Genomic DNA, 16,464 nt, shown 5'->3' on the forward strand with positions numbered 1-16,464 from the left:
GAATCAAGTCTAATCTACTCACAAGCGATACTCTGTGCTACAAAGCTACTTTTGCATTCATGTAAAACCAAACAATTTATGCTTAATATGCATGTGATTTACATAAAACATTCATAAGAGGTCGTACCATGCTGGGGTCTATCTGACTGAAGGCAGGTGTGCCAAATATGTTCTGAAGCAGTTCCTGTTGGGCATTGACCCCGACCCAAATGAAAATGTTTAGTCCGTTCTCTAACAGGTAGACTCCTCCTCTAGACAGTCGCTCCTCGGAATCTCTGACTGCCAAAGGCAGAGACGTGCTCTCCGCATCCAGCTTTTGCTGCAGAGAAACAGTGGACATACCGTAACCACAACAGCTCTATTACAATATCAAATGGGGTGATATTATTGTGTTTGTCTCTCACCAGCGGAAGCAGCCGAGGGTAGAAGAACACATGGCTCTCTGCCACATCCATAGCGCTGACCAGCTGTCTCAAGTAGGCACGGTCATCCAGGGAGACATCTGCCCCGGGCTGCAGAACGTCACTCTTCAACACGCAGTTCAGATACACAGGCAGCAGCTTCATACATTCTGGCAAAATCAACTGCACACAGACAAGAAAATTATACAAGATTGCATTTTTATAGAGATGCTGTCCTAATAGAAATGTGTATATCAGTGCTATTCGAATGATAATGATAATAACAACTAGTGATATCATGCTTCTGTAATTTACATCTAACTGGTAGCCATTTACATCCATAGTATTTTTTTTCTACTAAACCTGTCAATAGCCTGTCAATTCTTCAATTGATGGAAATACAGTGGGGAAAATAAGGAACACGTCACCATTTTTCTCAGAAAACATATTTCTAAAGGAGCTGTTGACTTGAAACTTTCACCAGATGTTGGTAACAACCAATAAACCCAAATATGCAAAGAAAACCATTTTAATTAGTTTACAAATGAAGTTATGTGTAACCAAATAAAATGACACAGGAAAAGTATTGTATTGAACACATGAAGAAAGGGAAGTGAAGGGCAGTGAAAGCCCAGACAGCAGCTGAAATCTCTCAGTAGTTGTTCAGCAACCCTCTGCCCTTTGTCAGTGTAAATGAGTATTGGCTGCTTCAGTCCAACATCTAGATTATCAGGAGGATGAAAATGAAACCAGGGTGGACATTTTAGCAAGACAATGATAAAAAACACAGCCAAGGGAACACTTAAATGTTTTCAAAGAAAGAAAATCATCCTGTAGAATGGCCCAGCCAATCACCTGACTTGAATCCAATTGAAATGACAAATTAAAGTTCAGATTTGATAGGCGAGACCAACAGAACCATTAAATTTTCTCACTCAGTTGAGGTCTGTAAAAACCTCACACCTGAGCAATTCATGTGACTTCATTTGCCATATGAAAGACATCTTTAAGCTATTGCAGGTTATCTGCACATTTTTTAACAGGAAATTTAATACCTTTTAAGACCTTTTTAAGTCCTCTAAAATGAAAATTTAAGACTTTACCTAAACAAAAAAAAAAAAAAAAAACGGAAAATGTTCAGTGTGTCAACACAGAATGATGTGGTGAAGCATTAGCGTGGCACAACTCACCAGAGCCACGCTCAAGACAGGTCAAAGGGACGCAAAAACTTTTATGCCGAGTGCTGATTGACCTTACAACCCTGACAACAGGGCACCGGTCTCGTCAGTTGACCAACGTCTAAAGTGCAAGTCTAAGTCTTCGTTGCTGCGTTCATGGACTCATCGAACATTATGATGAAAGCGTCCTTGTTTGCTCGTGAAATTAGTTTCTTCTTTAGGTATGGGGCAACACCAAATCGTGCTAAATATACTGTTTTGTCTCTTCCACATGTGAACGTGCTCGCACTGAGTCAGGGAACTGCTTGAAAAACTAGGTGGACGTCCTCATTTGAGGTGTACGAGTGGTGGTGGCTTACGGTTTGAAATACCCACAGTATTTCGGCCTTAAATGTAACTATATTCGCAAAGCTGCTGAAGGCATTGCTTGAAGAGCCTTCCACAAGGCCGTCCTGAGGTCGTAGTGCTCGATGAGAACATAATTATGGGCAGACTACTTGCCTGCGTCTACACATATTTTTTGTGCTTCTCTGCTTTCATGTGTGAATCAAGCGCTTTGCGGCCCATTGTCCCCAGTTTTATCGTCTTTTTAGATAAAGCACACCTCCCTTCATGATTACTGCTGTTTTCTAAAGCCACCCTCAATACTTTTTGTCCTCCAACCAATTGTCATCAAACAAACATTTGCCCATGCTTGCGATTTCGCAAAATGTTGTGGTGGCAAAGTATCAACGCAACGCATTCATCAATCACTTACTCGTATGTCACCTATGGAATGATGCAGGTTGCACCCACGAAGTTCTGCCCCCAAATGTTGCGCTGGTCAAGTAGCGGTTGAAAAAAATAAATAAAAAAGACGAATCGGACATGAAATTTAAGATCCCACATGAAATTTAAGACCTCCTTATGGAAAATTACAGAATTCAAGACATTTTCAGACCTTAAAAATTGAAAATTTTATTTAAGACATTTCAAGACTTTTTAAGGACCCGCGGGGACCCTGTATTGTCACCAAAAAGTCTTTTATATAAAACATTAAATACAGTTCAGTGCTTTCTCCTGCTGTCATTCATTTCCAATGTTATTACACAACTCATTTTTCAGATTTTTTGTACCGTTTTATTTTATGTTTATATTGTTTGGGTTTTTACCAAAATCTGGTTTAATTCCATGTCAACAGCTCCTTCAGAATATCCCCCTCCCCCACCGCCAAAAACATGACATGTTGAATACCTTCCAACACTGTATACTTAGTTCCCCCCAAAATTTAAAATTTGCTTCCATTTTTTGTTGAATGCAAAGGAAATACAGGTTAGGAGCTACTGAGTGAAAAGATGGATAGTAAATCATTTTTTTTTGGGGGGGGGATGGGGGGGCTATTATAGTTTTTAAATGAATGCATTTGGTTATATTTTAGTACTACATGGCTCATTTCTCATTTAAACTCCAGCAATTCTGAAAAATAAAATCAATTTAATAGACACATCAGATTCGATGTAAAATGATGTAACAATTTTGAAATAGCTCTTGTAAAAATTTTAATTCTTGAAAAGTTGTTCCAAAACAAATGATGTTTTAGTGTGCGGGTTATGACAGTAGGATATATCTAATATTCACCTGCCCTGCTGAAGATGGACTGGCACAGTTCTTTCGGTAACAGGCTAAGATCTGTGCACACTGGTTCACCAGGCTATCACGTACATTCTTTGTAGGACTGCTGAGTACACTCCGATATGCTGGAAACACAACATCAACTTTTACATCGTTCAAAATAACATTTAAAATGTCCTATACTGTGCTAAACAAGTCAACTTTGTGTAGTTTGAGAGTGAGTGCTCTGAATTGGGCTCAGGCGCAATTCAGTTGGCCGGCCCTGGCCCAGTTAACCTTGGTTTATACTTCTGCGTCAAGTGACCGGCGTAACCCACGGCGCATGCAACGCCCGTAGCTGTGCATTTATACTTCTGCGCGCTGTCTCTGTTGGTCTGCATTAACACTTCCGAAACGCTAGTTGGCAGTGAGGTGTAAATGTTCCTCTGTGTCGAGTTTCTCGCTCGTGTTTTGCTTTTCCTGAACACTTCCTGGATGTACAAGTGGCTCAAACTCGCTCATTTTGAGGCAGGAACCGGCGGACGTGCAAAAACTTTAACTGAGGTAAATACACAACAAAACTTTCCATCCGGAGCTCCTTCACGGGACTCCACAATCGCTCCATTGGGCTAGCGCCGCTTGCGTGGCTCTCGGTCCCGCCCAGACTCATCAGCGCTACCAAGCTGACCAATCACAGAGCTTGCGATACGCGTTGTTGCGACGTGTAGTTACATTTTTTGAGAGGTGCATGCCAGTGATGCCGACGGCCAAGGCGAAAGGCTATGCGTCAGTGCTGTAGCATACGCCGGCGTTTGACGCACAAGTATAAATCAGCCTTTAGAAGAGGTGTGTCAGAGCAAAATTCACTTGGACTGACACGGTACGCTTGTAGTGTGAGTGCAAAGCGCGCCTGAGCCCGAAACTGAGGACAAAACGTGACTTTTAAGGTACTGTTTTATATGGATTTATTAATCAGTTTTACTGTTCAATGAACGCAAACATTCGTAGTTTATTAAAGACGCAAACCCCTCACTGCACGACAGCTGCACTTTCAGCCAACCTGATCTGACTGAATTGTTCGGCGAATTATTTGACTGTTTGTCACTGCATAACAAACGACTAAAATTATATAACTAAAGAAATCTCCACCGGGCTGAGTTAGAGCATTTCTCTTCTGTTAAACTGACCAGGGCATCAATGACATACGCGTGCTCCAGCTCTGTTGCAATGTGAGTGCAGGCTGTCAGGGCAGAAGGGAGGGAGGACAAGCGTGCTTCGGCCTGCCTTATGCGCAGTCAGGCATTTATATTTCTGCATGCTGGTTGTGTTACTCTGCAATAACACTTCCGCTACCCTTAATGAACAAGTAGCTAAAACTCGGGGCAAGAAAAGGGGCAAGTGGGGTTTTATGTTCCTCTGTGTCGGGTTTCTTCGCAGGTGTTTTGTTTTTTCTGAATGCTACCTTAATGAACAAGCAGCTAAGACTACTAAAAGTAGGCGGAAACCGGCAGACGTGCAACAACTTTAATCATAAGGTGTAAACAAAACAAAAGTTTCCATCTGGGGCTCATCGATGGGACTCCACACTTGTAAACACTCACTCCACCAGGGTCGCTTGCTCTTCCACGGCTCTCTGTGCTGCCCACACTCGTCACCGCTTTCAAGCCGACCAATCAAAGCGCTTATGGGCCATGTCTCGAAGTGTAGTTACATTTTTTTTGAGAGGTGCGTGTCAGCATCGGCCACGGTGAATGGTGTGTGACTGCGCAAAGGCTGCACCGGACCATATGCGTGTGCTCAACGCAGAAGTATAAACAGAGCAGGGTCATGTGACTACACACTCCGCACTACTTTATAGTAAAAGTAATCGAAAAAAAATTGTCCTGGGAAAAACTAAAGCGATTATAGGATCCGAATGTCTATTTCGATTACTTTGATTAATAGCCCAGCCTTATCAAATATATATATTTTAATTACAACATATTTAAATCATGCAACTAGAAAGAAAAAGGGAGAAAAAAAAACACAACTAAATAAAAAAATAATATTAATAATTTTTTTTTGGAGTAACTGATCTTGCCCATAGAGAAAAGGTGTTGTTCCGATGGGTGAGTGGTTTCACTCACCATATTTGACGAAGAAGTTGATGATGGTGTCAGTCTCACAGTTCCTGTACAGGTCTGCCAGCTGAGAGCAGCAGTTGACTGCCATGTTATGTACCCGTAGCCGTCGCTGGCCACTGCAGCTGGTGTACAGAACAGCACACTGAAACAAAAGACACACAGTACAGGGAAAAAAAGGTGAGCACAGCTTAGATCATTAAATGCCGAGGGACTGAATCCAGTGTAGCTGACACTTCTCATGTGTGTGTAAGACTAGACAGACCTGCATGAGAGCTCCAGTCTCCTCGCTGAGCTTGTCGTCATGTCTGAACTCTACAGTGACGGTCTTGTCACAGTCTAGTCCTGCCAGCTCTACATCTGTAGTGTTGCTCATATAGAAGGAGCCGAAGAAGTCTGTCGCCCGGATCCCTGTCACAGCACCACAGAGAAGTTAAACTCACACTGTAAACCATTATAAAACAAAGATTCTATCTCTTTGAAAGAGGTCTACTACTAAGAAATGATTACTAATATACATATAAATAAATGTATTGCCTGAATGTGGCTTTCATGTTTCTTTGCTGCTTCATATGTGTGTATATTTATTTATTTATATGTACATGTATTTATTATATGTATTTACAGACCCACAGAAAACAATCACATGCAAAAACTGTCAATGTTTGTCAGTTTACTCAAGTATTCATGTAGTTTTTTTGTTCTATTGTTTGTCTCATTTATACCTGTCAAACCTCTTTTTTTTCCAGCATTCTCTCGTATTTTACAATTCTATCCTGCTATCATCCTGTAAAGGTATTTTCCCATATTTCTCGTTTTTTTTTTTATCTTTCCATGAGCCAAACATTAATGAGCCGAACCACCAGGGGACTTCCCTTCCTCTTAAATGAGAATCTGTTCTGTGCTTTAATTTTATTTAGGCATGAAAACACTTTGAAATAAAGATAATAATGGCAGGATTCCCTTCCTTTCCATTACAGGCATCGCTGCCCTTTCAATGCCATCCTCAAAACAGTCAGTTCATGTAGCAATGTGTAAGTGTCAGTCGCGCTCCACAGTGACAAATAGACGCTGTTTCCCAAATGGATTCTGTAAACGTGATTTAAAGCGAAGGTGGACACTCTGGGTTTAGGGTGCATGTTTGAACAGACATATACACATAATAACATCTAAACATGTCAATCTTGGTGGGTTTTCTGTTAAACACAACAATTTTGGTCTTAAATGAGCATACAAGGTTAAGAAAGCAGTTGGATTCTTTCATTATGGATCTGTGCATTTTTTAAGTGACACCTCTGTTATTTAATGTGATCAATCGAAAAATTTCAGTCGTTGCTCTATAATCAGAATGTTTTAATTATACTGTGAAAAGGTTATTGAGATTTGATACCTTGATTCAATTTCTTTATAATAGCTATTAATTTAGTATTAATAGGCTAAACTGTTTGCCAATTTATTTGTAGCTTTTTCTAATGTATACTACTTATTCGATCTTTGTAAATAATAATAAAAACATATTACTGACTGTTTCAACTGTTTATTTACAATGAAAGAGACAGATGAACATATTTAGTAAATTGGAATTTTTTTTAGGGGTGGGGGTCCCTTATTTTCACATCCAAATGCTGACAGGTACAGTCTCATTGTGTCATATTCACAAATGAAACTAGATAGACATGGAAAGATGTTCATATAGGGTATATGGCGAGCTATTGTTTTACCCATACTGAAAAACTTCCGGTGCATTGATATTGCGAGTTTTTTCCATTTTATATGGTTCCTTTTACAGCATCGATGTTGTAATGTCATTAAAATACAATCAGTTAAACAGACTTTGGCATTCATTTAGTTGCTCAAGTGTAAAACGAGACAAAAAGCCGTTTGCTCGCACGCACCCGTCAGAATCGGCAGGTTAGCACAGAAGCTCTATTGAATGTACTGGGGTAAAATAAATGCTCATATTATAAAGACATGGCAGGGAAAATGTAATTTAATGCAGTGTTTCTTGTACAATCTGAAAGCCACTTTTTATCAGATATCACTCAGCCAGTGGAGATCGCTGATTTTTAAAGAGAAGAGACCTTAAACGCGCCCATTATGCATTGGCATAGAGTTCACTGGAAACGATTAACCCAGGTTACTGGCAAATTAAAAGTCCTATTAGCATACTTCAGCATATACCTTATTTGAAGAAGAATGTGCTCTTTTTAGGTGAAAAATAAATATATTAAAAATATTTTTGGATTATGGTCACTTTACAGTAAGGTCTCATTAGTTAATGTGTTTACTAACAAGAACTAAAAATGAACAATACCAATATCATAGTTTTTACTAATGTACATTTACTAATGTATGTTTAAATATGCACTTGAGTTAACATGAACTAACAAAGAACGACTGTATTTTCATGAACAAATACAGTGATCAATGCAATGTTCATTGAGGGTTCATGTTTTTAAATACATTAACTAACATTATCTAACACAACCTTACTGTAAAGTGTTACCAGAAATATTTCTTCAAAGATCACTGAAGACAAAGAATGACCATAAAGCAATAGCTGTTGAAAATTCTGCTTCATCACCAAGAAAGGACATTTTGAATAGTGTAAATGGAATCAAAAAAAAAGTAAAGCATTTGCAACTCGGAGGCTGCATCTTTCGAAGGACACATTCAAAGGCCGACTGAGTCACATTGGCATGATGAAGGCTGCCCCAATTTAAAGTCTCCTTCAAACACAGCCTCCAGATGCATCCTTTGATTCCCAGGAAATGAAAGACACAACAGATGGATCCTTCTCGCCCAGCCTATTACAAGATTCATTGCATGCTGGTGACAATGGAACATGAGCCGTTACGGTTTAATTGTGTTCTGTTTTAGCTTGATTGAAAGCCAAAAGGTAACAAATAAAATATATTTCATGAACTGGCAAACAGTGCTAACATTTGATAGAAATCTATAATGATAGCGATTTGATAGATATCTATAATATTTTATATGTACATAAATGGCACAGGTGAACAAGTGTACAACAAGCGAAATGATCTGCCATTAGGTTAAGAAAAAAATAATATTCTTTTGGCTTTGAAATGTAGATATATGGACTTGAAACAAGGCAAATGGTAAAGTAAGAAAAACATTTTTTTTTTGCATAAATTGTATAAATTCTGTTTAATAATTAAATACAATTACACCTCCAATAGGGCTGGAAAATAATTCGATATTAATATATATCACAGTTGAATTTTTTTTTAATAATGGTGATAGGAGTTTTAAACCCATTTCCGGTATTTCGATAAAAATATGCGTTCGAAATTTAATCTATGCGACCTCATAATATATTTGGGAGCATTTGTGCGACTGCATATAATGGGTGTAGCGAGACCCGTTTTGACTTTGTCTAAAAACATGCTGAATCAGTCTTCCCTGCCGCTATATTGGTTCATATCAGCTGTCAATCACTCAAGGCTTTCCGCTGTTTGATGACAGAGCTTTTGTGACCGTGGGAAATGCAGACGGCTGAAGCGTGAAAAGCACACAGGTCTGCAAACCCCATATAAACTTACAAATAAAGGCGCAGATGAGGGCGATCATGACATGTGGTGAATGTTGATCCGCCAGCTGAGATCAATCAAGTGTTTTCGGAGAATGCGTTGCATTCACTGCTTGTTCAGCACAAATGTCTGCTAAATGTAAAATCTAATACTGTACAAATCATCGCCAAAGAAGCTTGCCTTTACTAAGTTTAAACTGAATCTGCAACTCATAATAAAGAGCGGTATTGCGCAGGTGGTCATCGTGAGAATCCTGCTCTGCCTGCCCATATATTGGTGCGGCTGACTCGCCTGCTTTATTCCTTAAACACAGAAACATGAAGATCAGCTCATAACGAGACTGAGCATTTACAATGACACAAACCGAAATTAAAACTTTTAAAGAGCGGTAGAAGTGAGACTTTACTTTCTTTTGTCCATTCCATCTTGAGATGTTGTTTTACTATTTAGGTACTGGTGACTGTTTTGCAGCTTTATTATAATCTTTCGTTTGTTTTGTAGCAGAAATATTATTTATTAAATAGACATGCATATAAAACAACAGTGCAAAATAAATATTTCGTACTGCAATGCTTAATTTTTGTTTGATGCAAACCATAAATGTATTTTTCATAAAGTAACAGACTTTTTATAGCAGATAACTTGCATTCAAGCACATTCAAAGCATAATGAGAAATGTAATTTGTAACTATTATTGTCATTTTCATCATCATTAATCTTCTATAATTATTAGACATTCATTTTGGAATTATAGCTTATATATATATATATATATATATATATATATATATATATATATATATATATATATATATATATATATATATATAAAATTTAGCTATATATATTGTCCATATGAGGGTTTTTCAAAAGTCTAAGACAGTGGGCCTCCCTTTTGACACAACTTATCCATTGGCGCCCCCTCCTCCCACCCACGCACGCACGCTACCTCATCATGCTTGGATTCAAGGTGTCGCCGAAGTTTAGCGGGTCTCATGCTGTCATTAGCCAAAATATCTTGACAAAACAACAGCTGTGGTTCAACAGCTGGTCCTGTCCACGTAAATCCTAAACTCAAATACTGATCATCATATCGTCGTCTTTTGGGTTTAAGCCCTGAACTTGAAGGCTTTGAATCTGGGGGTCTCAGAAACCGATCCATTGTATTAGCAGCATGATTAGCAGGCATTTACCGGTATTGGCAGGCTTGCCAAACAGAAGTGAATTCACAGCTATGGCCTTCTGGGTAAAAAAAGGTTTTCTTATTTTTGACGTATTATTTTTTTTTAGCTTTGTTTAATTAAAACGTTTAAAAATAATAAAACATACATATAATAATTAAACAATAATTATATTTTTATTATATAATATTTTTTCCCGCGCCTCCCCTGACATGCTCTGGCGCCCCCCAGGGGATGCGCGCCTCACACTTTGAAAACCCCTGGTCCATATCAATATCGGAATTATATAGTATCGACCGAAATTAAGAACTATATCGTGATACAAATTTCTGCCATATTGTTCAGCCCTAACCTCCAAACATCCTACATTTTTATGTACAAATGTTTTAAACTCTCTTGAAATGCTCATACAGTTACAGGCCTTAAAAACACATGCAAATGATAAACCTTCACTATATTATAGTTAAACCTAGCAGGGATTCCTCAAACCACATGTGTTCTGAAGCTCCTGGTGTATAATTCAGACTCATCATTGCATATATTGCGATGTGAATATTGCGGATGCGCACACTGCGATATCGAATATAAAACGGTATACTGTGCAGCCCGAATATGCACAAATTAACACTGTAAAGCATCCTGTAAAGCATCCTCCTTTACGCTGAGCAATTTACATGTAGCCCGATGTATTCACCTGTGCTGGTGCGGACCCTCATCACTGCATCAAAGCCCATCTGCTTCTGCACATCTCGCCTCAAATCATTAAGGAAACGCTCCTGGTCAGATGAAGCCTAAAAAAGGTAAAAGAAAAAGTGTATAACCAATTTTTTTATTATATTTTTTGTTGTTTAGCTGCTCTTGTATGGTTATGGTGACTCAGATGCAGTTCTTCTATACCTGGAAGTAGGTGTACTTATAGATGGAGCCGCCTGTTGAAGTGGGCACCACCCCTAACGTTGCTACATCAACATACTGGTTGGGAAATAGGAAAAGGTCCACACAGCAGCCCTGCGCCACACAATCCTTAGCTAGGGTGTTGTAAAAACTAACTTGCGGCTGGAACAATGACTGCAAAAGAAACAGAGGTCAACTTCAGGAAGCGTGGTCCTTAAAACCTACCCAATAACAAGCACATTGAAAAGCTTCCCGTAGTGAAGTTTTCTTAATTCTCCATGCTTGATAACGTATTTTCAAAGCATCACTGTTGGTTTAAGGTTGCGTCTTTCAGATACAAATACAATACGTGTGAGTGCTTTTTAGAGAAAAGGTCAAGGTACCTTTTCTTTATCAGTGCCCACTAGTTTCTTATCCTCCCTATTCTTCAGTTTGCCTGGAGCCTCAGCAATGGGGAGAGATGAGTGGAAAATAAAGAGCTTTCCAGCACAGTCTGCAGCCTAGATGACAAAGCAGAAACCTAATTATTACTGAATGATTCTACTCACAATGGAAATGAAAAACATTTGAGCCATAATAAACAAAACGCTTCTGCATCAAAAGTATAACTGCATCATTTTGACTAACAATAAGCCAATTAACATTTACATGACAGTGTACTTTCGCTGTGAACAATGAATCTTGTACTGATGCAATAAAATCAAATACCTTAAGTGCTTCCAGCCCAGCCTGAATGACAGGCCCAAACACAGTCTCAGTTTCCCGTGTGTCTGCAAACATTTCAGGAATCTGATCTAACAAGCTAGGGAGAAAAAAATATTTTCATGAATAATGCTGATGGTCCAAAAAATTTATTTGTGCATTTATATACATTCACTGGCCACTTTATTAGGTACACTTGTCCAACTGCATGTTAACAAATTTCTAATTAGCCAATCACATGCCAGCAACTCAATGAATTTAGGCATGGTCAAGATGAGCTGCTGCAGTTCAAACTGAGCATCAGAATGAGGAAGAAAGGGGATTTAAGTGACTTTGAACGTGGCATGGTTGTTTATGCCAGACAGGCTGGTCAGAGTATTTCAGAAGCTGCTGATCTAGTGGGATTTTCAAGCATATCAATCTCTAGGGTTTACAGAGAATAGTCCTAAAGGAGAAAATATCCATTGAGTGGCAGTTCTGTGGGCAGAAATCCCTTGTTGATGTCAGGTGTCAAAGGAGAATGGCCAGTCTGGTTTCAGCTGATAGAAAGGCAACAGTAACTAAAATAACCACTCGTTACAGCAGAGGTTCTCTTACAGCAGAAGAGCATCTCTGAACGCACAACACATCCTACTTTGAGGTGGATTGGCTACAGCAGCAGAAGACCACACTGGGTGCCACTCCTGTCAGCTAAGAACAGGAAACTGACGCTAGAATTGGCACAAGCTCACCAAAATTGGACAATTGAAGATTGTGAAAACATTGCCTGGTCTGATGAGTCATTTTTTATGCGACATTCAGATGGTAGGGTCAGAATTTGGCGTCAATAACATGAAAGCATGGATCTATCCTGCCTTGTATCGATGGTTAAGGCTGGTGGTGGTCATGTAATGGTGTTGGAATATTTTCTTGGCACACTTTGGGCCTATTAGTACCAACTGAGCATCAATGCCACAGCCTACTTGAGTATTGTTGCTGACCATGTCCATCCCTGGTTTCTTAAACATGACAAGTTCACTGTACTCAAATGGCCTCCACAGTCATCAGATCTCAATCCAATAGAGCACCTTTAGGATGTGGTGGAACGAGAGATTTGCGATGTGCAGCCAACAAATCTGCAGGAACTGCATGATGCTATCATGTCAATATGGACCAAAATCTCTGAGAAATATTTCCAGAACCTTGAATTTATGCTACGAAGAATTAAGGCAGTTCTGAAGGCAAAAAAGGGTCCAACCTGTATTAGTAAGGTGCACCCAATAAAGTGACCGGTGAGCATAATTTTTGTAATCAAATACAAATTAAGAAAAAAAACAAAACAAACTATTCCATAGCCTACCTCTCAATAACCACTCTGGACTCTGAGACATTGACCAGAAATCCATCCAGTAAGGGCACAAACATATCAGCCACATCAGACACAACAAGCATCTGTGGCTGAGCGAGGGAGGCCTTCACATTATAGAAATGAAGTACTTTATTGTAAGTGACAAAGCCAACTCGAACATTTGATTCCACATCAGGATTCTCTCTGCAGGAACGACAAGCAACATCAACATTGCACATCATATTTTGCTGTAGATGCCAAAAACATACATATTCTCTTTGTTTCCTAACAGTTTCTCTTTTACACTCTCACCTGGGCAAATAATCCATCAATGTCTTCAGCTCCTGGCAAACCATTCCCACCATGCCATTTTTTACAGCATTGTAGGACACGTCAATTAGGAAAATAAAGGCTGGTGGCTGAGGAAACTTGTTGTTCTGCCAAGAAATAATATTCAAATAAGCAATCCCATGCATATCAACACCTTATCATTTCCTTTGGCTTGTAGTGGCCTGAAAGAAACACACTGTACCTTACAATAGTCCACAGTAGCCATAAATTCATAACTTCCCATCGAGAGCTCCGGTCGTTCATAGCAGTCCACTCTCTTCCCTGTGTGATCCAGATGCTGGAAGTAATGGGGAGGCACTGAGAGAGAGAAAGCAGACCAGAAACCATAACGTTAGATGAATTTCTGATGAATCCAACATGATAATCCTGTTATGGCAGCAAAACCAACCCTCGGTGACACAGCTGCAGAAGCCACACTGGAAACGACGGCCACCTTCAATAAACTGCATGAATGGGCACATGTAGGCCTTACAGCGATTACAGCGAATGGGACCACTTTCTCCATGATCCACGAGATATGGCGGTGACTGCCGGACAAAAAGAATGACATGGGCTTTTCGTTAATACTTCTGAATTCATTTTAAAGGCAAATGACAATATTGAGCTTTCAAATGTGTCCTTTTACCTCATCTGGAGGCAACGTGGCCAGGGGTTTAATGACAGCAGCCAAAGGAACCTGGGACTGTTTGGCCATGTCAGAATTGCAGGGCATGTTGTAGGCAGTACAACGAATGTAGCGTGGACTTGCATTCCCTTTAAAGAGATTCATATTGATAAAAAGCATAATATAATGGAATAAAACCATTTTGTTCTTAAATGAAGCCTAAATTTATGCTTTTACCTTGATCTTTCACTTGAAATCTGGTGGTGACTAGAGGTGGAGCTTGACCTCTTACCCCTGTAGTGAAAGGTTGACTTCCCTTGTTTGCTTTATCATCCTCTATAACCTGAATCTGAGAGAACAAACAGGAGCCTATGAAAGAACGGCACACCTTCATTTACAAACAAACACAACACACCCTGACCTTTCACCCAATAAACCTCTTTACGCGTATATGAAAATAATCCAGACAGGATCAGTTAATTCATCGCCACATCTGATCAGCTAAACCAGATTAAAGGAATATTCAGGATTGATGCCACCTGAAATATGGCATCTCCATCAATTTGGCCATAATACCAAACATTTTCTAAAGAAATTTCTTTCATTTTCACATTTTATTATACATCATAATATACAGTTGAAGTCAGAATTATTACAGGGTTTCTGCAGGTTTAACTAAGTTAGATTTAAGACTAAGACATTTTTAAGAAGATCATAAATAAAATTTTAGACTCATAAAGGGCTAAATGCCAAGGAATTTTTCAAAGGGTACAGATGGAATGGCCAATCAAAAATTTATTATAATTGAATACATTTAATAATACAATAATAATGTATATTAAAAAAATACTGTAAATATTGTGTAAAAACAAGTAACCTCTACTTGGATCCATACACTTTTTCCCCAACATAAACTTATTAAACTTAAAAAAATAATAATAATAAAAATATATACTTTAAATTAACAAATGTTTTAAAAGCTTTAAAAACTATAATAAACTAAATCTATGCACAACAATCTGTCCAGGTCGTGTAAAATAATTTAACTATTATGACAAAAAGAGTTTAAAAAAAGAGCTAAAATGTTTAAGCTTTGAGGATGGATGGATTGTTGGCGATTGAAAGGATTTAAGCCAGATTGAGTAGCAATACATGAACAAAGGAAAATTAAGACCTTTTTGAAATTGAAGACCTACAATCCAATAGTTGAATAAATTTAAGACTTTAAGGCCTAATATTTTGATTTTGAGATTTAAGAAATTTTAAGACTTTAAGACCCCACGAACACCCTGTATTAGTCCTCCTGAATTATTAGCACCCAATATATTTTCCTACCATTTCGGTTTAACAGAGATTTTTTTTCTCTTTTTTCTCTTTACCAATTTCTAATCACAGATTTCTTTTATCTTTGCCATGATGACAGTATGTAATAGTTTATGAGATATTTTTCAAGATACTATTAATCAGTTTAAAGTTACATTTAAAGGCTAAAGTAGGTTAATTAGGTTAACCAGACAAGTTATGGTAATTGGGCAAATCATTGGGTAACAATGGTTTGTTCTGTAGACTATCAAAAATTATATAATAATATATTGAAAATTAATAATAATAATATTGACATAAAAACGGTTTATTAAATAAAAAAAAAATGCTTTAAAAAATATTATAGGAAATACTGTAAAAAAATGCCTGACTCTTTTAAACATAATCTGGGAAACATAAAATAATAATAATAATAATAATAATAAATAAAATAAATAAATCGCAGGAGGGCTAAAAGTTTTGACTTCAACTGTATATACCACAATCTAATCTCAAAAAACAAAATCAATTAAAATTTCATTAGTTGCAAATGATCCTATTCCTTCCGGAAACCAAATTGCCAAGAAATACCCTGTTGGCTTGTGTAAAGCTAGATTCCAGCTTGGCCAATAAAACTGTCAATTCTGCAGCTAATGATACCGAATAAATAAAATCTAACTCAGAATATTCCTTTAAATACATGTTTACATTAGACACTGCCCGACCCGGTATACCAGACTACGCAACTCCTGAAGGACTGCAGCCTTGCACAGTTTAGCACCAACCCTGCTTCAACACACTTACCTGTAGGTTTCAAACAAGCCTGAAGAACTCAATTAGTTTAACTATTTAATTAGGACACTAATGTCGGACTTTGCTTAGGCAAAAGCCTTGTCACTTAACAGAAATAATGTACAGTGTAGAATATAAAGTCATGCTGCTTTGCAAAAAGAATTAATAGTGTTTAACTCCCAGGAGCTTGAAGCACCAACCCTGCTTCAACACACTTACCTGTAGGTTTCAAACAAGCCTGATGAACTCAATTAGTTTGATCAGATGTGTTTGATAAGGGTTAAAGCTAAACTGTGCAGAGCTGCAACCCTCCAGAGACTGAGTTTGACACCTATGCATTATATCATAAATAGGACACTGCCATTCATGCACACACTGTCACTTTATAGCATGCAGGAAAGTAGATATGTACAGTTTTGGGTGGGTACCAATGACCAGTCTAAATGGTGTAAAATGCCAGAGTAAACT

General features: G+C 38.3%; 1 protein-coding gene across 8 annotated transcripts in view; it reads right to left on the reverse strand.

Annotated features, from left to right (window-relative positions):
* sec24c (SEC24 homolog C, COPII coat complex component) overlaps positions 1-16,464 on the reverse strand; it is a 40,810-nt gene that overhangs the window by 3,918 nt on the left and 20,428 nt on the right. For 6 of the 8 annotated variants that reach the window (NM_001245968.4, NM_001441567.1, NM_001441566.1 and 3 more), the window contains 15 exon segments: positions 128-319; positions 405-584; positions 3,197-3,315; positions 5,296-5,434; positions 5,555-5,700; positions 10,719-10,815; positions 10,922-11,092; positions 11,302-11,418; positions 11,627-11,720; positions 12,960-13,151; positions 13,260-13,384; positions 13,480-13,595; positions 13,687-13,825; positions 13,924-14,051; positions 14,140-14,251. In NM_001245968.4, coding sequence (NP_001232897.4) covers positions 128-319; positions 405-584; positions 3,197-3,315; positions 5,296-5,434; positions 5,555-5,700; positions 10,719-10,815; positions 10,922-11,092; positions 11,302-11,418; positions 11,627-11,720; positions 12,960-13,151; positions 13,260-13,384; positions 13,480-13,595; positions 13,687-13,825; positions 13,924-14,051; positions 14,140-14,251 — 2,067 coding nt within the window. 8 annotated transcript variants of the gene reach the window in all.

Source organism: Danio rerio, chromosome 12 (assembly GCF_052040795.2).
Source record: "Danio rerio strain M-AB ecotype USA chromosome 12, GRCz13ab, whole genome shotgun sequence".
In the NCBI taxonomy this organism is placed as follows: domain Eukaryota; kingdom Metazoa; phylum Chordata; class Actinopteri; order Cypriniformes; family Danionidae; genus Danio; species Danio rerio.